General features: G+C 38.8%; 2 protein-coding genes across 2 annotated transcripts; one reads left to right on the top strand and one right to left on the bottom strand.

Moving 5' to 3' along the window:
- Positions 1–4,160: 4,160 nt before the first annotated feature.
- LOC139719875 (ruvB-like 1) lies at positions 4,161–14,188 on the bottom strand. The gene is made up of 9 exons (XM_071631260.1): positions 14,045–14,188; positions 12,094–12,313; positions 11,503–11,586; positions 10,915–11,072; positions 10,129–10,278; positions 7,633–7,895; positions 6,839–6,941; positions 6,006–6,097; positions 4,161–4,320 (listed from the first exon to the last, which is right to left on the bottom strand). The coding sequence occupies exons 1-9, from the start codon at positions 14,186–14,188 to the stop codon at positions 4,161–4,163; spliced, it is 1,374 nt and encodes a 457-aa protein (XP_071487361.1).
- A 589-nt stretch (positions 14,189–14,777) lies between these two features.
- On the top strand, positions 14,778–27,989 carry LOC139719874 (coiled-coil domain-containing protein 146-like). Its single transcript, XM_071631259.1, has 18 exons — positions 14,778–14,867; positions 15,567–15,708; positions 15,852–15,934; positions 16,481–16,690; positions 18,251–18,461; positions 18,879–18,976; positions 19,305–19,532; positions 19,966–20,125; positions 20,836–20,958; positions 21,543–21,802; positions 22,262–22,426; positions 23,027–23,251; positions 23,739–23,874; positions 24,456–24,548; positions 24,907–25,035; positions 26,087–26,224; positions 26,586–26,834; positions 27,786–27,989. The coding sequence occupies exons 2-18, from the start codon at positions 15,577–15,579 to the stop codon at positions 27,987–27,989; spliced, it is 2,844 nt and encodes a 947-aa protein (XP_071487360.1). The 5' UTR covers positions 14,778–14,867; positions 15,567–15,576.

Below are 27,989 nucleotides of genomic sequence, written 5' to 3'. Positions count from 1 at the left end.
AATTTTGTGCCTTGAAGGACAAAAACCGAATGTGCTCACTCATGCATAAAGTTTACTCTTTAATCAACCTATTAGCTGAATAGCCAATTAAATTACCTTTAATATGGTTTTTCATACAATAAATTTCATAGAAATCTTCTGTGAAAAATATGCTCTCGAAAGTGTTTTTTTTTTTTTTTTTTTTTTTTTTTTTTTTTTTTTTTTTGCTAAGTGTACTTTGTCCATTTTAACGAGAAAATTCTCGCAGTCCCGACCTTTTCGTTTCGGGTTCACGTATGTACTAGGTGTTTCAAAAAACATTTCCCACTTTTGATCATAAATATTTCAAAAACTATTCATTCGATAAAATTGTCATTGATATGAGTAATAGCTGGATAGTGCACAATTTGGTTGAAGGTGATTTGCACGTGAAAGCATAAATCAGTTTCATTAAATCTAAGATTGATTTTGAAGTAAGGTTTCAGATTTTGGTCAAATTTTAACCCTCTGTACAAAAATTGAACTTCGCACAGGAACCAATGATGTGTATGTGAGTGTGTGCTGACAATGGCCCTGACAATGGACATGCCTGAACCACCTGTTGACTAGGCGTCAGTCTGGCGCTCCCTGTCACATGAATGCTTAATCAATAATTCATGTGGATTGCCCTGGGCACTGCTAGTCTGAATTCATGCACGGTAAACTGCTTGCAAACACCACATTTCATTCCAGCTGGCAATCATTTTCAAATTTTGCTTCACATATCACTAAATTTGGGATATGAATAAGCATAAATGATCTAAAGTTCCTCATTTTAATACAACTGTCTACTAATTAAATAGTCTGACAAATTTTTCGCTTTTCGATAAAAAGAGATCATTTTTGGTAAAGAGTTCAGCAGCATTTATCATTGGGGCGATTTGTTTCAGAGTAGATTTATTTAAGGCTCCATATACACAAGTGTATATATACTCTAATTGATTTTCTTTACTTCCTGTCACCACGTTTACGATAGAACAGAAGGTATTCATTGTAATTTTGTTTTTCAGAAGTATAGGGAGAGCACTGACGCGACTCAACGACAGTATCGACAGGCGTTTGACTTTACACAGATACTGCCAGAGGCTGAATAAAGACTAGCTGTGATAGTGGAATTTCTCATGAATGAATAATGAAGCATTCAAACCCTGGCCATTGTTCAGGACCATTGTCAGGGTGTTAACCACACACTCCCATACACACCCATTGACCTCTGTGCAAAGTGAAATTTTGTACAGAGGGTTGAAAAAAAAGCAAAGTCTGGAACCTAACTGTGAAATTAATCATTGATTTCATGAAACTTATTTATGCTTTCATATTTAAACTACCTTCAACCAATTTGTACACTATTCAGCTATCACTCATATCAATGACAGTGTTATCTAATATATAGTTTTTGAATTATCAAGAATCAAAAGTGGGAAATGTTTTTTGAAACACCTAGTACTAATTTTTCTAAAGCAAGTGACATCCAACACCATGTTCTTTCTTTCTTTCGTTTGTTCGTTTGTTCGTTCATTCGTTCTTTCTTTCTTTCTTTTTTTTATTTTTATGAAATGACATCTTTCTTGTTTGCTGTGTTGTTATGATTGATAATGATTTTGCTTTAACTTGTAGCGCAATGAAGAACTCGACACTGGACGCCCGTTGTTAACGATCAGTAGTAGTAGCGCATTCTCCTCTACGGATGAAGTTGTTCCTGCCGTAGACGAAATCGAGAACCACATCGACGTCGATGAGCAAGAGTCACCCGAGTATCTGGACAAGATCGAGATCGAGATCAGGTGGGGGAGGCGGGGCTTTCGGGTTGAGGTCGGCAACCTCACATGCGTGCCCGTACAGCTCCCTCCTCCAGAGGACACCACGCTCAGGGCGGTGGCAGGGGCGGTCTTGAGCGCGTGGACCCAAGCAGCGATACGGAGAATAAATCCTTTCAGCGGTCTTTCTTAATAACCCAACACACGTCACAGCCACAACATTACGAATGTGAATCTGTTACCAACCACCAGTGTAAATCGGAATCAGTTAAACTGCTGCAAAATGCACCTGCCCGATTGACTGCATACCCACAGCTCTCTTCACAAATTCACGACGTGGAAAGCTGTAACAGTTTGCCTTTAATATGCAACATGTTCTGATATTCTGAGTTGTAAAAACCATTTGTGGGTATGTTTAAATGACTCATGCTTATACCCAGTTCTTGGAAGCTCATTCCATTTCATCTTTCTGTATGTGTAAGGTTTCTTCAAGAAAATAAATCTGTAAATAAGCTATCACCCCTCCCTTGTACACTGTACTGGAAGAATCTAATCGTACACTTGTATCACTGTACATTGTACCATCTGTTGTATTCACACGAAACAACACCTACTGTATCTACTTACAGCAACAACAATGTACTCTTGGCTTGTTACCAAGTTTTACTTTGCTCAAAGCTTCCATCGCTGAGAAATTGAGATTGCTTTACAGAATGAATCGATACCACAGACGTCACAGTCATAAAGAACCGCAGTATGAATATGGAATTTATTGGCGAAAAGAGTATCTACATGATGATTTTACATGGAAATGCACATCAACCATTTACAGAGCACATATACTTTGTACAAATGAAACGTCAACTGCCACTCACTTCACTCTGATGAGAACTAGAAGTCATCGTCTAGTTTCCAAATATTCAAAAAGAAATCAAGAAAAGCAATTTTTATTCAGCTTGATTGAGAAAGAAATGACTGAGGGAAACTTTGCATCAACACTGGTAGAAAGTTTAGACTAGTTTTGCTGGGATGGGTTGGGGAATGATTTACTTGAAAATGCCTCCAAAGAGTGGGAAGTTCAGTGGTTACCAAAGCATTGTATCACTGCAGTGGAACCTTGATATAAAAAGGTCCGATATACTGTAACAAAACCCTCTAATATCAAGAAGATTTTGCGGCTCACAACCCTTTATATTTCTTTGTTTTTGTACCCTAATAATGAGAAACCTGATATAACAAGGTAATTGTCATAGTTTTTTATGTACTCCTTGTAACAAGGTTTCCCTTGTACATCTATAAATCTGTATGCAATACCATGAGCAGCATTCAGCACCTGGATATAAGACAGTATCCCTGCTGCAATAACCAACCACAAGAATGACCACAGTAGAGATGCACATATGTCTGCGTATCAGACAGACACTGGTTGAAACATCTGACTGCTCTCCGCACATAATAATCTGAATGGTGGAGAAATCGCAACACTGTGTTTGTTGATTGGATCTGTGTAAGCTGGTACACACTGTAGTTAAGAAAATCTGAATTGCCAAAGGTTAGTGGGACATCAAACTCATGATCACCATCATCAGAAGAAGCAGGCTTCCTTAGTGACCTATTCCATGAAAACATCCGTTCCAAATTCCACATATTCAGGGCTTATTGCTAGAACACAGGCTTACTTTCCTCCCCTGACGTACTGTATTTTTTGTTACACAGTGTAAATACCTTGTCAAGATGCAAATGTAAAAGCAGCATGCATGATGAGTTTTACCACAGCATGGGTCTTATGACTAAGGAAACAAAAACTTAAAAAGCATTGCATGACTGAGTCAGGTTTTATAACAGCAGATCATATCAAAATGGATTCTAAACTTGCAAATACGACTACCAAGGCCAAAGACCTCACTCCATAGCTGTTGAAGGGAAGGCATATCTTCCATTAGTGCAAGCTTCTTCCATACGAATTACACATGTAGTCAACCTTGCTTAAGTGGACCTCGCCCAAGTCGAACAATCATCTAAGATGAAGGTCTTTTCAAGTCCTCTTCTCTTTATATTCTACTGATTCATAAGTCAAATTTTCTCTTAGTAGAAGTTATTTCATCAGTCCAAATAGATTTGAATTAGGCAAGGTTGACTGTACATATGAATGTGTGTATCATAATACATGTATTAAAAGAAAAGAAAATAAGTTCAGCTGAAGACATGTTATGCTTTGGAGAAACTCCGTCCAATATTGGTGAAGTTGCACATGCAGAGAAGTTACAGGAACAATATCACATCTTCCATATCCTGTGGCGCCTTGGTCCATGCAAAAAAACCTGTCCAGTACTGTTTCAAGCATCAATTACAGCTGACGTTAAGCCAAGAGATTGCATCACAGCTTTATTTCATGTACTTGTCTCCAGCTTCTGCTAGTATCTTAGCAGACGACTTGGCATCGTAGAAGAGTTCGTTGATCTCGTTAATTTCATCCTCTCCAATGCTGTCCTTTCCATTGATGCGGGCTAGAAGACTTGATGGTGTCAGAAGTTGTACAGCGTACCTGGAGTTGATGCAAATAGGAAAGAGCCAATATCACTACTCAATAAATAAGGCTTTTTTTTTTCTTTTTGTCTGCGTGTGTACGCTTGTTTTGAAGGCAGTAGCATTCTACAACAGCTAGGTATAGATTTCATTATAAACTAGATATATCGCTACGGCGACTGATATGCCTCTGCCATAATGCATGGTTCTCCTAATAGGTCTATAGTACAATGTCTTGACAATGTGTGATGACAGTTTCACACAATTGGCAAAATATTAAAATGACAGGTTTGACACAAATGTGCTGAATGTTCACTATCCTAGAACTAGGTTCAATTGGATGAATGATTAAAATGTCAGAGTGCAGGTATTTGGGGAACTGATGATTTTTACTTGACTTTTGACCCTTTCATAAGTTTATGCATTGAGTAATTTTCAAGGTATTGAGAAAAAGTATAATTTCAGTATCAAATGGGAAAATTGCATCATCTAAACCTGGCCTTTGACCTTTGACCTCACAGTTCCAAAGAGAATCACTGTTAGGTTAAACATGCATAAATATGTAAGTTTCATGATGATACCTTGAGTTACTTTTGAGATATGGAGGAAAAAGCGCAATTCAGCACTTTCACTTGACCTTTGACCTTTTGACCTTTGACCTTTTGGCAAGAAACTTCCCACAGAATATATATTGGGTAATACATGTATACATCAAGTTAAAAAAAAAAAACAACAACCTTCAGGCATTGCATAAATATAAGGAAAGTAGTGATATTTTGAGGAGTTGACCTTGACCTTTGACCCCCTGACCTTTGAACCATGACCCCCAACTTCCCTAGATAATCACTGCCCATTGGAACAAGCATATATACTAAGTTCCATGAAGATACCTTGAACCATTTGCGAGATATGGAGAAAAACATGAATTTTCAACCTTTTTTCACAAAATAATCTGACCTTTGACCTTTGACCCCGTGACCCTAAAATCCAAACAAAGTATTATCCCCCCCAGGATATACCCTCACACCAAGTTTGATGTAAAACCACCACATGGTTCTTGAGATATCGACAAAAACAAAACGGGACGGACGGACGGACGGACGGACGGACGGACGACCCGAAAACATTATGCCTCCGGCCACTTCATTGGCGGAGGCATAAAAATGCAACTCTTATTACAGTCAGATAGTGGAAGCAAAGGACATGTACTGTCAGTCATTTGTGTTCCATGATATTAAAGCCAGTACAGTGGTGGTTCATGAAATGTATCAATACTGTCTGCAGTGTCCTATGACTGATGCATCTTAATCCCACCTTGCACTGAAAATTATGATAGTACATTCTGGACTGCTCAGCTATGTCTCCAAAGAGTAAGCTTTTACATACAATGTGTGTAAGCTTTTAATCAATGGGTGGAATGATGGAGTGATAAGAATTTTTTTATTAGTGACCATTTCTATTAATGATTAGTTGTTTGTGTAGTACTGAATTACAAAAGATGAGATCAACCCTCTTCAAGAGCTACTCTGTTCTTTGTCAAAGAATGAAATGGTTTCTTACAGTATCAAATCACAGTGCAGATCTTGTCTGCACTCCAGCACACTAAATGACATTGATTCATTTGCGGGAATGTCTAGTCATATTGGTGTGCACGTGACAAGAAGGGTGTGATTGAGGGAGCTCACAAAGTTCACAAGTATATACCTCAGTGTTGTCTTGGTGCCAATTTCAGCCAGCATGTTCAGGGAGTCGTCCTCTATTTGAATGCCTTCTGTCTGAGCTCTGATGCGAAGAATCTGGCAGCATTGGAAAAAAAAAAAATCAAAATTGCCTCAGATCATCTTGCAAAATCTAACCACAGGATGTGACTTACAGATCATAGTTTATAATTTCTGCGACTTTGACAAGTCGTGTGCTATTCACAATCTTAATGTGATGTGCATGTGTACATTTCTCCATCCATTGCTGTACTCCATGGTCGCAAATTTAACCTCTCACAAAATTGCCAGGAAGTCCTGATTCACAAAACATTAAGACTCACTGAATATATGGCATATACAGTAATTTTCACAACTCTCAAGAACTTCACAGAACACATGATCCAAGAGAGGAATGAAAACAAAACAAAGCATCACGTTAAAACTTGCCATTTTCATGCTCTACAGCAGAGGAAGTCTTCCTCTTCACATTGGCTGCCACAGAAAATCCAGGCTGAAGGTACATACCACTCTCAATGTACTATGACCAACCCACTAGCACAGATAACGACCATTGTTGTCGGAAACACACCAGAGATTCAAACCTTACGGTCTGAAATGCTATGTCAAAGAAAATATGAGTGCCTCAAAGGCACTTCAGACCCTTCAGATGGAACATTTAATATGTCTTTCCCCCCCCCCCCCCAAAAAAAAAAAAAAACAACTAAAGCTGAGTCATTATCTATATTACGTTGAAATTGCTCTGTATCTGGCCAAGCCATCTTGCATTATAACACCATCCTTATCATCACCATCATCAAAAAGTCTTATCATCTTTACCTGCATCATCTCTTCCTGTGAGTAGGGCAGTGTTCTGATGATCATCACTCTGTCCAGAAGGTCAAGTGGAATGCCATGGGGGGAGGCAACATCTTCTGTACCCCTGTAACCATGGCAACAAGATGGAAGGAAAACAATTTACATCACAAGGCTAAGCATTATTCATGAAATGTTTTGATGATTTGCTTTCTGTTCAAAAGTTTCATCCAAAAATATTTTCCACATGGTACCAAATTACCCAGTATGTGTACCTTCAGAATGATGTTTGAAAATGAAATTACACGGCTTACTCAAAAGAAAAAGCAATAGCATAGAATGAACAAATATACTATAGTTCAAATCATAAAACTTGTTATTGTAATTGCAGCTTATCACAAAGAAACTACAACTAAAAGTCACATTGTACAGTGCACTGTATAAATGACAACACCTGTATGAAGCATCTGGCTGTCTAATTAATTTTCGGTCAAATCTGGCCCTATAAAAACACATATTTTGTTGTCCATAGGATATCTAGTGACATATCAAAGAAGTTAAGAACAAAATAAGTCTAACCAAGACATAGAATAAATAGTTGTTTTCTCTCTCCATTGACTTTGAAACATTTCTTTATCTTTCAATCCCTGTTACAAAATTTGTATATGAAAAGATCCTATTTGTAGTAATCAATGTATGATGCCCTTCTTATGAGGAAATACACCCATTGCAATTATAAGAGGATTTCAGATAGGTACACAAATACAGTAAAGAGTGTTTAAGAAACAGATCATATGAGATGCTTAGATAAAGATTACCTGATTGTGCACTTGCCACGATTTGTAGCAAAAATAACGATGGGGGCCAGTGTGGACTCCAGAGCCCTGTGGAGATAGGTGAAGCACTCAATGTCCAGCATGTGGACCTCGTCGATGAAGAGGACACCCGGTACCAGCTCGGCCACGCCCTGGTCAATGTACTTGTTGACCACCTTGTTGATCTCCTTGCGCAGCTTGTCCGTGATCTCGGTCTTCTTGGGCTTCATCAGCTGACCCATCATGGACAGGATGTCTTGACCGCCCTGAGTGAGACAGATGATAAGTTCTGTGATGCTCACAAAGCATATTCTGGATTTACATATCACTTAAAGTTTAAAAACAGCTTTGATAATGTGAAACACACTTCATCCGGGGGTTGTTTCACAAAGAATCCAAGTCAATCTTAAAAGTTAGGATCAACTTTCTTTCATAGTATGCTGTGAGTGTCTTCAAAGGCATTTTAAAGGGGCATAGTCCCGGTAGTGTAGATGGCGCTGTTGATGCTACTGCCGATCACCGTTAGCATTGATACAAAGATTGCCGAAATTGAGCTGTCATCAAGAGTAAAGCGCGTAGGTGTTGCTAAGTAACGTTGCCTTCGTTGTCTTCTCTGCGCATCACGCAGTCTGTAGTAATGCCAGGGTGCGTGCATGTGCTTCTTATTATGACATCACAAAAGAAATTTGCTAAAGCTGTCATCCCCCTGAGCCGAATCATGAGCCAAACTGTGATCGGACCACTGACACAGTGGATCGGATTTCTTCGGACTCGGGGAAAGTGGGCCAAAGCGTAAGCGCCCAAGAGAAGTCAATAGCATAGGTATCTATAGGAAACTTGCGCCGTGCGCCCGCGTACGCATTTGACTAAAACACGGGGACCATGCACCTTTAACTTCCTAATAAAAATTTTTATTTTGCACACCTTTTCATGCAGCCATTAAAGGCATCATTTACCATTTGCAGATGAAACAAAACCCCCAGCTTTAGTGCTTCAAAATAGTTCTAAAATGTGAGTTAGGGTTAGAGACAACCAATATAGAAATTTGAATCAGTATAATCAGTGCTAAATATTGTTAAATATACAAAATGTGAACAATAGTTATAATAAAAATGATTCCAGAATAAACCGTACACAGTTATGGTTTATTGAGAAAAATAATAATATCTCCTTATATTTTAGGCTTTATTGCAAAATAGGATCAACTTTCTTTCATAGTATACTGTGAATGTCTTCCAATTAACTTCCTCATGGAAATTTCAATTTTGCACACTTTATTATGCAGCCATTAATATACAAAATAGAATTTGTGACAAGGAAATTGTAAATTTTGATAACAATTAGAAGTGCATCCTGGATTTACATATCACTTTAAGCTTGAAACAGCTTTGATAATCTGAAATACACTTCATCTAGGGGTTGTTTCACAAAGAATGTAAGTCTATCTTAAAAGTTAAGATCAACTTACTATCATAATATGCTGTAAGTGTCTTCAAAGGCATTTTAACTTCCTAATAAAAATTTATATTTTGCACACCTTTTCATGCAGCCATTAAAGGCATCATTTACCATTTGCAGATGAAACAAAAAAACCCAGCTTTAGTGCTTCAAAATAGTTCTAAAATGTGAGTCAGGGTTAGAGACAACCAATGTAGAAATTTGAATCAGTATAATCAATGCTAAATATTGTTAAATATACAAAATGTGAACAATAGTTATAATAAAAATGTTTCCAGAATAAACCGTACACAGTTATGGTTTATTGAGAAAAATAATAATATCTCCTTATATTTTAGGCTTTATTGCAAAATTTTTACATGGTAGGATGTTTTGTGATACAACTGACCTACACATACGCATCAAATTTGATATCTCGAACATTTTTGAAATCACTGCTCCCAAAGGTAAACTGTACCTTTAATATGCAAAATATAATAAGTGACAAAGGAATTGTAAATTTGATAATATTAGAAGTGTATTCTTTTAAAAAAAATCAAATAAAACTGAACAGGGAAACCAGTGGCATACCATAATTTTAAGTTGATCTTAACTTTTGAGATCAACTTAAATTTCCTTCCTGGTCAAATCAATATCAAGTTTTACCACTCAACCAGTTTCTAGGTGGTCATTACACACATTATGTGGTAATAATGAAATGTGAAATGAATTTGAAAGATAGAACTACTGTACACACAGAACATGTTTTGTTATTCCTCTTCTTTAGCGATTAAGCAAGGCCTTGTAATAAGCTTGTCATTTTAGCTGTTTTCTCTATTTCAACTTCTGTGAGATATTCACCTCACACAAAACATCAGTAGTTGCTAGATTAGGCAATGAGCATCTGAAATAATGACAGTCTCCAACAGTGTCAGACAATTCACCTAAAATTTTCATTGCAAGTCAGAAAACCATCATCAGTGGAAGGAACATAAGTGGAAAGAACATAAAGCAAGTTATCTATTTCAAAGGAGAAGAATATGAGGACAGGAGGCTACAAACCTGGGGTCTGGCATTGGCAATATCGAGGTCATGAAGGGTCACATCCTGGATGACTTCCTTCTTTTTGTGGACATCTCCCTTGGGTAGTGGGACATACTCTTCTGCTTCCAGATCAAATTCAGTTGCATAGGTGTCCGATCTGCCTTGCCTCTGTACGGAAAATTGAAACCAATCAACATATAAACAACTTTAGGTATAAAAGTGATCATGCATTACCATCATTTTGTGTTACTTCCACTCAACAAAAGACTGAAATATGTTATCTTCCAAGCACTTTTAATCTTGAACATGCACGCAGCTAGTACAAGGTTGTGAGAATTGACTATCTTGTACATTTACTGTTTTCACAAAAAGCTACAGATTTCTTGTTCTCATAAATTATATTCATCACAATCTAACACAATGCACTTTGCTAGAGGACTCTCTAAGAGCAGTCATGCCCTTATCAATGTTTGAAGCAATCATTTTATTGCAGCCAACAATATCCCTCATCATTACATTCTATTAACAAATTTAACAGGCACTAAACAAGTCACATGTACAATTCAAACAAAAGTAGTTTCCAAGCTGTTATTCCTGGCAGCTGAGGGTACAAACAACAAACTGATTCATGAATACACATCATCTTTAGATCCTAATTGTAACAATAATGCTTTAAAACTACCTTAGCATTTGCCCTCCATCATTACAATACACACACCTCCCTATTAGTACTTGCAAACATGAACACACAAATCCTGAAAGAGTGAACACAGCTTCCACTGATTCAACCGACAACAGACCCACCTTGACAGCACCGCTATTTGCCTCGATGTAGATGACATCACCCACTTCTACCTTCTCCTTCTGCAGACTCTCATAAATGGAGGGGTCGAGTTTGAGCTGCTTCGTTCCCTTGGCGGTCTTCAGACCAATGATCACATGACTTACTGTCTTGCCATATCCTGAAACATTGAGTGAGGTGGAGTTAAGTGTATAATAATAACTATGTGCAACAATGAGATTTCAAGACAAAAACAGATGCAATGATATATACCGGAATCTTGATTTTAAAGCCATCGTACAACTTACAGAACTGTACACATTGTATGCTATCAGCTTTGAAGGAAGTTCATATGCTTAGAGGAAACAAAAACTAGACACATGGACTACACACACTGTTCATGAGCAAATGTGAATGGTGTACTTATTTAGACACATTGTACTTGGAATACTTACTGACATCTGATCGAAGAAAACAACAGTTTGTTTAAGTTTTGATGAGTCTGACATAAGGCATCAAGAAAATCATGGAAAACTTCTCTCCTCCTCTTTCACTTGATCTCTGCAGCATACACCACATCATATGCCAATGGTAACGAAGTGACATCTTACCTCCCATAGGATTCTCTGTTTCACAAGGCGTCAGTTCGGTCACCTCTCCTTCATACACTTCCTTCACCTCCTTTATGCGAAGACCTGAATTTTGACATCAGAGTAGGACAATTGATTGCTATGAGTATTAAGATATGTCCACTGCATGTAATCAGTGTAACTGAAATACATTGTATACATAAGATTTCACTACATTATTTTGACAAATATGTTTCAAGACATTCAATGTACAACATGTAAGTTAAAGACCTTTCCCATGATATCAAAATCAAACACATTCAAAAACAAAAACAAGACAACCACTGCACATCACCATAAATGCTTACTTGGCTCACTTGTGTAAAAGAAGATAGAACTGGGTTTAATTTCTTCTTCCTCTTCTTTGATACTGTCCAACACCCCTTAGTAGGGGCCAACCATCTTTCAAACTGAAGATACATCTACTGCTGCACAAGATGTTTGTGTTCTATTTCAACTATTTCAGACTACCACTTTGACATGTCAGTCATGCTGGAGGTTCTTGGTTTCAGCAAACTGTGGATTGAAGATTAAAAAAAAAAAAAAAACAATTTTTGGCTACACAAGACTCACCAATTGCTCTCCTGAAGTTCTCCATCAGCACCTCAGTCTTCTTGATTTCAGAGGAAAACACCTCGCTGCCCACCATCGGGCAGAAGGGCACCTTGCTCCCTAGCTCCTGGGCAATGGCAAGAGCGAGAGCAGTCTTACCCGTGCCAGGTGGTCCTGCCAGAAGGACAGCACGCCCCGCCATCTTCTTCGACCGGATTAGTTCGAGCACCACTCCAGAAGCCTGCGGCGAAAATGCAACGTGTGAAGATAAAAACAATATTGCAAAGTTAGAGTTCCAAGTTCCAACATAGTATTCCGATAAGAGTAAATGTCAAGATTAACTTGGCTGAAGTGCAAATCTTTAAACGTTCAGAATCAGAACATTGTCATAAAGCAAATGTTGATATTCTGATGGTCAACAATGATGGCGATGATGATCTTACAAATTGTACATCACATTCCTTGGAATATTGGGAAACTAACATTAGATCTAGGCATATCGCCTACTTATAATCAAAACTGAGTCCATTGTCATGATTGTAATTTGTAAACGATTTTAAGTGTCAAGTCCTTCGATTGATCTCCTATTATATATTGGAACTTCAGGATGATTTATGAAGGTGGGTTTGCTGTGTGAAGCCAGTTACAATGTATGTGACTGTGAGCAAACTGGCCTAGTACTTAACATTATGTCTGATGATGCTTGCTATCAAAACTCACTAGTCAAGTCACACATGAAAACCATCATCATCCACCTTTCGGTATCATTCATTTCACAAATGTCTGAACTTTTTAGTCTTGACAAGGAAGTTGGCTCTACATCTTTAAACTTTACTCTTAGAAAAGACAACCAAAGTATGTTACATCGTAGACAGAAAGATCCGTCTGTCCGGAGGAGTCTTTTATTTCTTTTTCTTTTTTTGACGTTATCGCTCTCCTCCAGAGGGCCGAGGGGATTCCGTGAAGCCAGACCATGAGACGCAGTCTCCCCGGAACGTGGCCCGACGACCAGATACAGACCGGTCTTTCGGGTCAATTCCATTGTGACTTATGGGACAAAGTGACAATTTTCGGCAATTTCAAACCAGTATTTTGAGAAAATAGTTGCATCAAATGCATTTTTCTCAGTTCATGGTTAGATCCATCATATCACAGTTTATGAAAACACCATACTTAGTTTGAAAAGTATCATTGCATTACGTACAGCAACGAAAAATTGCTGTCGTGACTTATGGGACATTTGAGGACCATCGTTTTTCACATGGGAAAGTAAGTTCTGAAATATTCTTACACACAGAGTCTCTGGAAAGATATTTTCTTTCCTGAATGTAGCAAAGGGTTGGGGCTTACCCTGAGCCAAGTGGTATGAATATCTACTCATTGGTACAGTAGCAGGATAGGGAAAACCAGTGTGACTGATGGGAAACAAAAACGTGACTTATGGGACGCTATCAACTACCACATTTTGAGATTGAGAGAATAATAATATTTACTGATGCCGGAACAAGTTCTAGAACATCATAAAACCAATCTTTGACCAAAGAACATTCAGAAAATAAGCCATCTGAGAATTACACAAGCTGTATTATGGTCATAATAGTGTATCAGAAATGATATATAAATTCTGCAAAAATTGGCAATTTTCATGAAAAATGAAGGTTTTTCGGACATAACTCCACTCCACGTTCACCGATGTTCACAAATGAGGTATCAAAATATCCGTTGTGAAAGGCTGCTTTGAGTAAACAATACCAGATCATCTAATTAAGCTTCATTAATCATCTATACTCAATAGTTTGATTTTCATAAAATGCAACCTTTCCGTGGAATTGACCTTCGGTCAAGTCACATAGGTCTAGATGTCTAGTGTATGATCTTCATCGTACATTCGTAATATTGTTACTGGAATCTACTCACTGGATTAGTACTGTAATAGTAGAAACTAGAGTAGAAATCTAGAGTAATTTACTACCTCTCGTGCCATTTCTTGCCCAACCAGGCCAGCGGTTGTCGATGCTGCAGCATTCCCAGATTCATCTAACCCCAGGCCTTTGACGTGGCTGTGGCTTGCAATTCGCTGGGTTTTAGTCGTGCTTTTTACTTCTTCGATTTTCATAATTGCTACTTTGGTACTATCTCTGGAAGACGGAAGGACCTCAAATTCTAAGGCGAAGGTTTCTGGTTTTCAAGCAGTGCGAAAAGTGTTTCCAAAGAAGCGAGAGATCGCCTGGCGCTTCACCACATTCCCTTCATATGCACCTGCTGCTGCCAAGCTAAGCTGTTGTATGTGAATTCACACGAGCTAGCTAGCTACAACGAGTGTTGTAGCTATGAATGATGATTGAAATCAACGCGTAAAACGTGCACTCACGATGCGATCGCAGCAATTCTAGACATAAAATGTTGCACATTTTGTACACAAGCTTATATTAGAAATTTTTATATACAATATCTCCCTGTAAAATAATATTTACAGCTAAAAAATATTTTATAATACATATTTGTATATCTTGTGTCATAGCTGATTTTTTTATTGAATCATGAATCACTTGGTAGCAGAGATTCGGGCAACGTTCACAGCCTGTCGATTGAGCGTGCGCAGTTGTCCTTAGAAACTAACGAAGCTTGTTTTCATCATTGAGAAGATAGTCGACAGGGATCTTAATTTGTACAGTAATTGCTCACAAGAGCATTAATTAAAACGTCAAAAATAAATCTACAAATTCATCGTTTTCTGGACAAGCTGATTAGCATCGCTTGGAGAAGAAATGAACCCTGCAGTAATCGGATGACATGTAAGTTCATCAAATATTTCTTCGACATTAGTCGTCGTGTATAGAGGGGTATCTACGCTCCTTCATCCGCAGGGTTTCGGGCGGGCCGCACGCAGTAGCAGTCCGTCAGCTGGAGCTGGAGACCGCTCTCGATTCTCGTGCTCTTCCGCATCCTGTTCGTTTGACTCCTTTCATTCTATTGTACTTGTAGATTTACTTCAGTTTTGATGTAGAAAGGTTCAAACGTGTAATGTGCCTCTAGGCTATAAGTATCTTCAAGACAAAAGTTAGTAACGTGGAAAAAAACAGAAGAAGAGCCAAGAGGAAGAAGAGAAAGAAGACTCTGCAGATTGAGTCTGAAGACGCGCAGCGAAGAAGAAGAAGAAAAAAAAAAAGAAGAAGACGAAACAGAAATGATGTAAGAGTATGTATGACTCAGATGAGTGACGTCAGTAAGTCGTTAGCATTTAGATTTTCTTGTCTTTTTTCTAATTTAAACGGTGGTTACATTTCTAATTCACAAGCCTAGATGCTAGCGTTAGGCCTACACAGTACACTGAAGTAACGTTAGACGAGATTGACGAAATGTTAGAATTAATTTAATGATTTAATGATATCAAGTAGAAATAGGCCTAGCTAGAGTCTAGGGTTCTACAACTGTATCAGCTGGTACTACTGTAGATTCACTTCATACTTTTGGCTTTACCAAACACTATACAGAGAAAAGAAAATGAGCAGCCAGGACCGTCAAGATGATGAGTCGTACGAGCCAGCCATTGCCCCACTGGCTCCAAAGGTCATCCTGCAAGAGGAGGGTCAGGTCGAGGTCTCCGCCAGTCCTGCTTTCCAGTGCCTTGATGAGGTAATGAATGCTTCCAGGTATTTGTTTCAAGTCCAAGTAGACTAGTGCTCTTATTTTTGCAATGACGATTAGATCATTCTGGATGTGTGCTTGTTAATGCATGCTAATTTGCTTGTTGCTTCTTTGTCATCCCAACTTACCAGCTTTTCCAAGATGGAAAGCTCACTGGAACCAGAGTTGCTCAGCTCAAGGCAAAGTACACTGAGCTACACAAGACTTTGGCCAGGTATGTTCTTCCAGTCAAATGAAATCATGTCAGAGCCAGTAGTTCAGACATGACTGTTATAATTGATAGGTTGAATTTTTGGTAAGAGAGATTATTGATTGGCAAGCCATTAAAGGTTATTCAAATTCATAAAATTCTTCCATCTAGTAATGTTTGTTCATTTGGTGTGGTTTTTTTTCTTTTTTTTTTGCAACTGATTGACAAATTGACGTAAATAAGCACTGAATTGATCAGTGTTTTAGTAGTAGCCATGGCAAAAGAAATTATGCACATACATACTCAAGCAGGATTCAAACCACTAAAGCTTAAATTATTTTGCTTTATGATTTCATGTACTTTGACAGACATAAGATTTTAGATATTCGCCCAAGATGTAGATGTGATGTTGGCATCTGCATTTTCCTTTAAAAGTTTTTGAGTACCTATTGTAATGACAAGATTTTGGTGGTTTCATTCTTTTGTTTTGATTGGTTGGTATTTAAGCTTTGTTTATGAGGAAGTAAAGTGAGTATTTTTACAATCTCTCATTACAATCTCTCCCACCAGGACACGTGAGTCTGAGTTGGGCCTCCTGCAGATGGCCAAGGAACTGACACAGTCGATGGAGAAGCAGTCAATTGAGCTGGAAAAAGCTGACAACTTTCCTGACAGCTCAAACTCGGAGACCAGCAAGCTGCGTGCCAAACTCCTGAAGCACAATAATGAGATTGACCAGGCTGAGGAGCGAAACTACCAGTATGACTTTAAGACAGAGAGGTAAGTCTTCAGGATCCTCAGTTCAGTTTTATATTCTTTATGCTTCTTTCATTGAATTCTACTTTTGCTAGGAGTCTTGCAGCCCTAAAAAGTGATGAATACGGCTCTGGTTTACCTGCGTGTAACACAAAGATTCTTTGCTAATTCATGTGCCATCTTCAGGCACAATGTTCAGAGTTGTGAGTTTTTTATGCCTCCGCAACGAAGTGGCCGGAGGCATTATGTTTTCGGGTCGTCCGTCCGTCCGTCCGTCCGTCCGTACGTCCGTACGTCCGTACGTCTGTACGTCCGTCCGTACGTCCGTCCGTACGTCCGTCCGTCCCGTTTTGTTTTTGTCGATATCTCAAGAACCGTGTGGTGGTTTTACATCAAACTTGGTATGAGAGTATATCCTTGGGGGATGATACTTTGTGTGGATTTTAAGGTCACAGGGTCAAAGGTCAAAGGTCACAGGTTATTTTGTGAAAAAAAATTTGAAATTTCATGTTTTTCTCCATATCTCGCAAATGGTTCAAGGTATCTTCATGGAACTTAGTATATATGCTTGTACCGATGGGCAGTGATTATCTAGGGAAGTTGGGGTCATGGGTCAAAGGTCAGGGGGTCAAAGGTCAAGGTCAACTCCTCAAAATATCACTACTTTCCTTAAAATGCAATATGCCTGAAGGGTTTTTTTTTTTTCAAACTTGATGTATGGCATGTATTACCCAATATATATTTTTGGGGAAGTTTCTTGCCAAAAGGTCAAAGGTCAAAAGGTAAAAGGTCAAGTGAAAGTGCTAAATTGCACTTTTTCCTCCATATCTCGAAAGTAACTCAAGGTATCGTCATGAAACTTACATATTTATGCATGTTCAACCTAACAGTGATTCTCTTTGGAACTGTGAGATCAAAGGTCAAAGGCCAGGTTTAGATAATGCTATTTTCCCATTTGATACTGAAATTATGCTTTTTCTCAATACCTTGAAAATTACTCAATGCATAGACTTATGAAAGGGTCAAAAGTCAAGTAAAAATCATCAGTTCCCCAAATACCTGCACTCTGACATTTTAATCATTCATCCAATTGAACCTAGTTCTAGAAAAAGTGAACATTCAGCACATTTGTGTCAAACCTGTCATTTTAATATTTTGCCAATTGTGTGAAACTGTCATCACACATTGTCAAGACATTGTACTATAGACCTATTAGGAGAACCATGCATTATGGCGGAGGCATATCAGTAGCCGTAGCGATATATCTAGTTTCCCCAGGCTTCCTTGTATAGCTAGATCAGATAATGACGAAGGTTGTCAGGGGTGTAATAATATCGATCTTTGCTTCAGGTGTACATATGTACGTCTTTGGACAACTGTCCATGATAATGATGAGATCAAAGAGTGTAAAATTCTGTATTCTTAAAAAAATTGTTATTATTATTGTTTTGTTTTTTGTTGTCATTTGCATTCATCTGTATGTCAAAGTTATTACAGATCCAAACACCGAGTGCAAACAGAATTACTGCACACATTCATCTCTTTGCTTGATATTCACTTTCTTTGGGGTCTTCTTGTCTCCAGCCTGCAGGAGGAGAAGAGGATGCTGGAGAGGGAGTATGACCGCCTCCCCAAGAAGGAGGAGATCGAGAAGCGCACCAAGGAGCTCACCAAGCACGTGGAGGAGCTCCGCATGGAGATTGGACAGCGCCAGCTGGAGGCCAAAAACCTGAAGGAGGAGCTGGCCATGCGAAACCGGCAGATTGACCTGGAGCTGAAGGAGTTAGAGGGCGAGGTTGGTGTTGGGGTCGTGGGGTCAAATTTAGGATTTAGTCAACTGAGAATATTTCATATACATCATTGGTGTAAGATGTGGATTAGCCTCCTTTTTGTGTGTAGCCTATCCAGTCCAAGAGTCAATATTTTACCCCATGAAGTATTGTACAGTTACAGTATCATGGAGTCAAATTTTGTGATCATGAGTTGCTTTTTTGATACGGTCATGATTTGAAAATGTCATTTGATATGAACCTGCAACCTACAGTTGTAAGTCAAGAATTACCGAAAGAATGCTGTTGTGCAGGTATGAGGACAATCTCCTCAAACTTCCTTACTGTCTTACCCAACAACATCTCGGTGTATGTTAAACATGCTGTTTGAGTTCAATCCCTCATTTCTGTTGTTTCTTTTTATTTCTTGAAATGGTTTGCAGGTGGAAACTCAAGAAAAGCTAAAAGAGGACCTCGTTGCTGTGCACTCCTTGCCAGGACAGCTTATCAAGGAGATGGACAAGATGAACAAAGCAAAGAAGTAAGTGAAGACATTGCATTCTCTTGAAAAGTCAAACATTGTTGTTTCTTTTGTTCTGTGTCAGAATATTGTCATGGCATACTAGGCAATGTGTATATCCTGTTGACATTACCACTTTCTGTGATAGTGTTGGCCATCAAATAAATTTTTCTGAAAGAAAAAAAGATTAGTTTTCAACATTCAAACAGTGGGATAGCAAGTTCATACGTGTTGGAATATCAAGATGTAATACTGAACTATCCAATTTGGACCAACCACCCAAGCCATTCCATTTTACCGCCAAACACAGGTGCAATTTGATAACCCTCAATCTCTTTTCTCCCTTCAGTGAGGTCGAGCGGCAGCGGGGTGAGAAGGACGAGGAATACGCCGACCTAGCCGCACACCTGCAGGACCTGTTGACACGGCAACAGGCTCTGATGGAGGACAAGTTCCAGCTGGAGCGGGACAAGGCCAGGGCTCAGAACGCCCTGGATGAGCAGCAGCGCAAGTTTGACATGTGCATGAAGGATTACGAGTACCAGAAGGAGAAGGAGGCAGTTTACCTTGGTGACAAGTGAGCAATTTTGTCATCTTTCAATACACAGAGAGGGTTCAGTGAAAGTAAAGACATGCATCGAATAAGATCGATAATGTTGCAATACCCTATTCAAAGTGATGGTGCAATTTTTCCTGGAGTATTTGGGAGTATTTTTGTTGCAGTACAAAATGTGTTGTACAGCTGCAGTCTTCTTCCTTGTTTTCTTCTTCCTTTATGAAACTAGATTGGTTCCAGTTTTCGAGTTGTGTGTTTGCCTGGATTTGTTTCATTGGCTGTGAGTATATTTGGGATGTGTGTGTATGCTTGGGTTACATCTGCATGCTTGATGCCCGAATCTCATGTGAAAACAATCAAACAAAAAGAATATAATAAATTAATTAAACAAACATATCTTACACTTTCTTAAAAGCACTGAATATTTTTGATTTCTCGTCCTCTTTGTGTGCAGAGCAACTCTCGACTTGAGTCTACGGCACATCCAGATGGATAAGAAGACACAGCACGAGATCTTTGCCCGGAAGCAGCGGGAGAAGGAAAGAGACCTTAGGAACCTGAAGAAAACTGAGCTGCAGCTGAGGGTGGCCAATGAGGGCTTGGCACACACACAGGTACACCAAACCCCACCCAACATAAGAAAGAAGCACACACACACACACACACACACACACACACACACACACACACACACACACACAGATTGGCATACTTACACAGCATCTTATGTGCTAGAAGCAATCCACTGGATTCGGCGTCATGATTTTGCTCTTTGTGTAGATTCTCTCTCTTTCTGTCCATTCGTATAGTAATGAATGAAGCAATATTTATCATTTCATGATGACAATGATGATTGTAATTGATCAGGTTTCATGGATGATGAAATAAGTTAGCCATAGTACTGTAGTTCTGGTAACCACCTCTTCCATATATCATTTCTTTTGTTTCACAGTTCTTTAAAGGAGACACATAACAAATGCTTGTATGTTAAGATAATGTGTTGATAAGTGGTGCTAGAGTTTTGTGAAATCCTTGTTTATAATATTTAACAGTCTAGAGTGCTATATACTGGTTTTGTTAACAGTCACCATAATATATCAGAATGTAAACTGACTGTACAATAAATTACTCTGAACAGATTTAAGATGGTCTATCTGAAAAGATTATGGTTTTCTATACTGTCCTGTGGCTTCAAGCATCACAGACCATACCATACTTTACTGTAGTATCTGATTGATGAGATACAAAACCCCATGTGTATATCTAGCAATACCACCACATCGCATTAAATTGACAAACCATTCTCTGTGTTTGGATATTGCAGACTATTTTCGACAAGGTCAAAGGTCAGGCTGACAGTGGCCCTAAGAATGACGGCTCTCTCCTGGAGAAGAGGAAGGAGCTGACCACAGAAGTGGACAAGACCAAGAGGCTACTAGCAGACCAGGTATAAATCAGGCATTATCATATGTCACTGCTTATGAAATTGTTTGATTGATATTGTTTTTCATATGGCATGAAAAAAATCATTGAAAGTTTGTAACCAATGCTGTATAAATTAAGTCCTTGTTACTTTATGTGAAGTATGCTCTGGCACCAATACCAAGTTCTTCTTTTTTTTCAATATCTGTGGACTTGCTTTAATGTTCTTTAAGCCTCAAAGCTACATGATATTTAGGCAAGCACTGAGTTATTACTTCCAATAGCTTACCCCAACAGATTCTTGAGTAATTTTTTGGAAGGGGTGCATGTTATCAATTTTATGTTCACCTATTCCCTCCATTTTCCATTCATCCTCCTACAACTCATTCTGAAGAATTCTGTCACATAGGTACAATGCATCATTAAAGTACTTTCTTCACACTTTTTCTACAATTAACTAATGATGATAGGGGGGTTCAAGGAAGGGGAAATAACACCGTATTTTAAGTGAGGGGTATACAGTACACACAAAGAGCATACTGTCAATAACATGGAACCTGCTCTTTATTCTGACCACCTACCCTCCTCCCCCCCCCCCCCACCTCCTAGAACTCCTTCACAGCTGTGGAGCAGGTGAAAGTGGAGCAGAGCATAGCAGAGGAGGAGCGGCTGCTCTACGAGCAGAGTGACCTCCGCATTGAGGTGGTGGAGCTGACACGCCTGGCCGCCATCAAGGGCGACGAGCGAGAGCAGAAGGCAAGGGACTACATGCGGGCGGAGATGCGCTACCACCGGGCCCTCGACGACCTCAAGTCCAAAGATCTGGCCATCATCGATAACAAGAAGAAATACCAGGAGATGATGATCAGGTAGCTTTACATTGATTATTTTCCTTATTAACTATAATTAATAAACAGCTAATTTTCCTTGTTTCATTTGTGCACCATTAGAGCTACCATTTGAAGCATTTCTTTTCTTAATAGTTTTGTTCAAGTTGTGTGTCAGATATTATTTCTAATTGAAGTCTATTCTTGAAAAGTTTTGCAAGCATCTATTTTTAGGCACTTATTAAAATCATTTTGACCTTCAAAGGATTAAGTAATGCACACAATACTCAGCACTACAGATTGCCGGGTTTTGCTTATTTTGGGCAAAATGTTTGCTGGAATTATGACAACTGCAGCAGTACTAGAGATTGAAGTGATGATTCTGTAGGCATCAAAGGTGGTTAGCTGTTTCAGTGTCATTATACATGATATAAACTCCCTCCTCGAAAAGATGCATGCGGCCAAATTTGTAAACTGTGACCTCTGACATGTGTTGTGCAGGCTGCGGGAGTTTGCCAAGATGTACGACGTGATCAAGAACGAGCGGAACAAGTGTGTGAACCTGATCCAGGCCAGCACTCAGAAGGCTGCTGAGATGAGGGAGAAGATCAAGATCCTGCAGAATGAGATTGAGATCCTCAGGACCTCATGCCACACAAAGGAGAGGTGAGCTCATCCTGATCACTATAAATGTACTCTGACCCTATGTTCATGTTTATGGAGTTACTTCCTTACATTCCTGTCCTCTGTCTCTTCTTCTTCGTTTTCTTGGTGTTTTTGTTATTGTTTGATGGAATGTTATAAAATACCACTTTCATATTCTGGGAATGGTGTTGTGACTTACAACATTCCTCTGCCTTTTAATGGAGAGGTTCCTTGTGCTTGATGTGCAGAATAAGTTTATCACAATTTGATGTGAAATGCCTCCCTTTGTCCACAAGTTATATCATAGTTCTAGTATGAAATCACATCAACGCTGTCTTGAGGGGCACATGAAAGACAATGAAATCTTTCTCACAAGAACTTTTTTACCTCATGGTATCAAGCATCCTTCAACAAAGCTGTATTACGAAATGGGTTTTCTATTTCATGTAATGACAACATATTGAATATATTATAGAGACCTTTGTCTTGACTTTAACAAAAGAGAATTATTGATATGTAGTTCACTAAAACCAAATTCATATCAAATCCTGAGGTAACTGCTAATGATAACCACCCATGCATTCCCCTGTTTGCTCCGCCTCTGTAAATTCCAATGTGTAGGCAACTCCAGAAGGCTCGACTGAAGCACGTCAACGCCGTGGTGCTGCGGGACCAGCTGCGCAATGAGCTGGCCAAGCAGCAGCGCATCGAGGAGGAGATGAGGGAGAAGCGGGAGCAGCAGCGGCTGGACATTGCCAAGCTCAACCTCATGATCAACCAGGCCGAGGAACAAATGGTGCAGCTCAGGAAGCGCTACGAAACGGCCGTCCAGCACCGCAACGATCGGTATGTCTGCAGTCACCTTTTCTTTTTCCTTCATATGACATGTGATACCAGAGTGATATCACATTATTGAAAGTGATAAAAAAAACATTCATTTTATGGAGAGGTATGTTAGAATGTGGAGTTTGTGGCAACTTCGAAACTTTGTTAACTGACAAAGATATTTGCATAACATTGTTTCTATTGCAAGGTATTAAAGTGAGGCATTGCATTTACCCTACAAACATGGATAAGCAATAGAAATATGGTAATGCCAAAAGTACCCTTTTTTTTTATTGCTTTCTTTATCAGGGATGTATTTATGGACAGTTGACTCTGTGGAAGTCGTCTTTAGCACAAAAATTCTTTGTATAATTCTTGTCCATCATGTTTCTGTAAATGTCTGTTCAGGCATTTGTGTGTTTTTAGTAAAATTTGGCCATCCAAAGCCTTCATTGATTATGTAATTGCTGATGGTCAGTGAATTCTTTCTCCACTTGGCTGCCCACAGAGGTGTCCAGCTGATTGAGAGGAATGAAGAGGTGTGTCTGTTCTACGAGAAGGTCAACATCCAAGAGGACATGATACGGCGAGGGGACGTTGACCTCCATACGAGAGAGGAGGAGATTCGATTCCTCAAGATGCAGGTACGTTGTCATGGATATATTGATTTTTTATCTGTCATATTGTGCACACTGCATTCTTTTTTGGCTTCATTCTTTGAGATTCTACTTCATTCATTTTCTATTTTTTGATGCATCACTCTCAGGGGAATATAGGTACTTGTATGAATTCAGTCCATGTGTAAATGATGTGCATTTTGTTCTGAGTAATGTCCATGACAAGTTTTTTGCTGTAGCATTTGGCATTTAAAAGTGTGTAATGAAATTGTACAAGAATAATGCTGCTTATACCAAACAATCAATGACAACAGTGCATGCGTAAGTTTGTGATGCACTGTTGAAAGCCTTTACTATTCTAGAAAGAATATGACACTGAAAGTTTTGTTGTTTGTGTGATTTCAAATTTGTGTTTTTGCGGGAAGGAAATGTTTTCTATAATCCAAGTAACCACAAAATTATTTTCTACAACCAACTTAAACTTAAAGCATAGTTGGTATACTTTGACATGGGTAACAGTTTGCATCAAACTCATAAATATGAGCTCCAGTTCCCAAAATACAATTGACACTGAAATTGACATGTTTTCCACATTTTTATGCCTGCAGGTCGCTGAAGAGAAGCGAGCCATAGACTTGCTTCGGCAGAACCTCCCAAACAAGAGAGCACTGGATCAAGAACTTACAACTCTGCAAATTCAGGTAAGTAAACATTGAATTCATAGTAATTGAAGTACAAGGTTTTATCAATCCAATCATGGAAACAGCTGCTACATGGTCATACATACATTTTTGCAGAACCTAGAAGATACAGATTATCATGTATATCAATGAAATGCTATGTGAAGTACTATAAAATTTGGTTGTGCTGCACATGTAGCATTCTGTTTGCATGATTTGGCACACCCAGGCATTTACCATGCTTTTGAAGAAAAAAAAATTAAAAATCAAGTCTTTGTGAGATTATGAACATTACTCCTGAGGATAATGCTAGATAGTGCCCTGTGATGAAAAGACATGTTGATTTCTGATTGGAATCATTGGTTGTCTCCCTCTACAGCTGGCCCAGTGCCAGGATCGCATGAATGAGTTGGAGCACCAGCTGGAGAACCCACATGATGAGGAACGAGTCCGCTTCCTGGAGGGCAAGGATCTCAGTCCTTCAGAGCTAAATGCCAAGATTGAAAATGTGAGTCTGCATTTTTTTTTTGTTTCCTGCCATGAATAATCCACCCCGCCCCCCTTAAAAGATAATTATAGTCAATCTTATTACTTAATAATACTTGCAATTACTAATGCAGATTTTGGGATGTACATGTACATATTGCGTCTGTGCTGCTATTGTGTAGTAATAATCATTGGAAGAAGTTTTCAGATACATTCAGATACAAAGATAAAGTTCTACCTAAGGACTATATTATCAGTGTAATTTTTCAGTTTCTGTATTCTTCCTTCTCTTAAAGGGATGCTATAGTTTTGATTGAGATGGGGCTTCAGGTTTCCAACTTTTTTGTGAGATAATGAGAATTCTCTTATGAAATATGAAAGAGCATACAGTTCTAAGAGGAATTCAAAGTTTATATGATGAAAATTGGTTTTGAAAGGGCTGAGATATCCAAAACAAAGCTATCCTAATAAAAGATGGGACCCAACTTTTATTAGGATCGTATTTGGATATTTCGGCCATTTCAAAACCGATTTTCATCTAATAAACGTTGAATTAATCTTAGAATTGTATTCTCTTTAGTATTTCACACATAATTTTGTAATTATCTCGCAAAAAGTTAAAAGCCGAATCCCCATCCCTGCCAAAACTATACCATCCCTGTAATAAGTTATAGGTAGTGTGAACCAGTAGAGATTTTTTTTAAAGTGGGAAGCTGAATCTTCTCCGTTATCAAAGTGAAATTTCAGGCACATAACCTATGTATGATTATGCCTTTAATCCCAGAGATAAGTCCCCATCTAAAATGATTTAGCTCTTATTCATATTGCAAGATGGGTTATTAAATGATGCACTTCTTTGTGTTTCTTGTAATTCTAGTTGCCATGGCATGTTTGAAATGAATTCATATTTCATACTGACAGTCTGTCTAATCTTTGTTATATTTGTGAGGAGAGGCAGACAGATTAAGTTCAAATGACTGGTAATGCTTTTGTATCTGTTCAAATATATTTGATTGAGTAACATTGTAATTAACTTTTGTTTACATGTGACTCTTCTTGTGTGTGCAAAACAGCTTGAAATAAGGCTAGCTGAGAAGGAGGAACAGCTGCTGGAGAAGGACCTCATCTTTGAGCAGGTGACCCGTCTGGCAGAGAGGGTCAACAATAGGGTCAACACCGGCAAGGACGACACCCTGGCTCTGGCCAAGAAGGTCAGTTGATGCTGCCATTTTGACCACTCTTTGCCGTACAACTGTGTATTTTATTTTATTTCTGTATGACTGGACTCAATCACTATGTCATGATTTTACTCAAGCTCAAGTTGATACATCTCTTGTTAACCAGTCATTGCATACAACCAGTATGCTGTTTTTGCAGAAACTTTTTCCTGCAGCTTTGGCAATGAGGCAGAATAGTGTAACCAGTCTATTGTGTAAATGTTCATATGTATCCTATGTTGCGAATAACTGGATATATCAGGACCAACCAAATCAGTTAATGTACGTACTCAAAGAGAAAGATTTTATGGTAGAGTATTTGAAATCCTAATCATTGAACTGGGTTTTGCAATAGGTCAATGACTTGCAAGCTCGGATCAAGGAGGTGACGCGGAAGATGATGGCGTCCGTCTCCGAGCTCTCCATGACCCAGGCGGAGGCGCTGAAGCTGCAGCAGGAGGCGCGGGACGGGGAGGCGCGGCTCCAGCAGGCCTACCTCCGCATGGAGCAAGGGGAGGCGCCGACCCCCGACGCAGCCAGGGAGTGGGAGAGGATGCTGCGGGATGAGACGAGGAGGGCCATGGATACGGAGACCAGGAAACAGGTGAGTGCATCCACACCACACTGGAGCAGCAGAAGGTGTTTAGTGTCTGTGCCATAAATTTGCTATGTTATATATCTTATATGTTTGCATTCTAAATCATAGTATCTTTTAGAGTATGTTTGTGTTATCAGCATCATACAATTTGTATATCAATGAGCAAATGTACAATGGTATAGATGAATTTGATATATCTTATTGGTATAACAAATTGGTGTTGTCGTTATTTTGTTTCCAGTGTTCCATTTCTTACAAGCTTGACTTTTTAGTGGAACACTGTTTGACTTTGTTATGATTACTTTTTTGTTGTTGTTGTTGTTACCATGACAAAGTGTACATTGTTTCTTTTTTTATGACATCATTCGTGCATATACTCTTTATTGTATTCGAAAAAAAATTGTCCTTATCAGATGAATGAAAGACAAATCGACAAATTGTACCGCTTTGAATCATGTTTTCGTTTTCTTTTTTGAAGATGGAAATAAACAAACTATTGAATTGAATTGAATTGAATTGAATTGAATTGAATTGAATTGAATTGAATTGAATTGAATTGAATTGAATTGAATTGAATTGAAGGTGGTGGGATGGAGAAAACTTGGCAGATGCATGTCTGTGTTTGAATTAGTCTGTGTGAAATGTCTGTCACCTTTATATCGAATTAGGATTCAGAGGAGAAAGGCTGCTGATTTGAGAATCTATGGGATGTTCGTTATCTGACATTCCCAGTGTCAGAATATTTGCATTTATCTTGCATGCTCGATGATTTTGTATATATCAATCCATCACAAACACTAAACTTTGTTGTGCTTTGACCCAAATACTTCTGTTTACATAATGTTTCTAAGATCTACTGAAGCAGTTAATTTAGTCATTACGTTTGCTGTACTTGTTCAAATTAGTATTAAAAAAAAAAAAAAAACTTTGGCATTTTCATTCTGATAAACTCTACAGATCGCAGAGGAGGAGGAGCAGTACATCTTGCCTGGTGGAAATTCGACCACGGCCGAGCCACGACCCAATGCTTATATTCCCGATGACGACAGTGACCTCCCGGTGCCCCGCCCATATGGAGTGCATGCTCCTTTCAAACCTCAGGAGACGGGGGCAAACATGAGGCACATCAGGAAGCCGATCATCAAACCAATCGAAATCTAG

This window comes from Diadema antillarum, unplaced genomic scaffold (genome assembly GCF_040938485.1).
Source record: "Diadema antillarum isolate AM-2024a unplaced genomic scaffold, OU_Dant_1.0 scf00000116, whole genome shotgun sequence".
Lineage (NCBI taxonomy): Eukaryota > Metazoa > Echinodermata > Echinoidea > Diadematoida > Diadematidae > Diadema > Diadema antillarum.
The sequence above is the reverse complement of the archived record's forward strand: the minus strand, read 5'-3'. Positions and strand labels throughout refer to the sequence as shown.

Coding starts and splice junctions, on each gene's coding strand:
- LOC139719875 (XM_071631260.1), bottom strand. CDS start 14,188: ATGAAAATCGAAGAAGTAAAAAGCACGACTAAAACCCAGCGAATTGCA. Junction 11,587..12,093: donor GAACTTCAGGAGAGCAATTG/GTGAGTCTTGTG, acceptor GTCAAAATTCAG/GTCTTCGCATAAAGGAGGTG. Junction 4,321..6,005: donor GGCACCAAGACAACACTGAG/GTATATACTTGT, acceptor CATCAACTCCAG/GTACGCTGTACAACTTCTGA.
- LOC139719874 (XM_071631259.1), top strand. CDS start 15,577: ATGAGCAGCCAGGACCGTCAAGATGATGAGTCGTACGAGCCAGCCATT. Junction 20,126..20,835: donor AGGGCTTGGCACACACACAG/GTACACCAAACC, acceptor TGGATATTGCAG/ACTATTTTCGACAAGGTCAA. Junction 21,803..22,261: donor TACCAGGAGATGATGATCAG/GTAGCTTTACAT, acceptor TGTGTTGTGCAG/GCTGCGGGAGTTTGCCAAGA.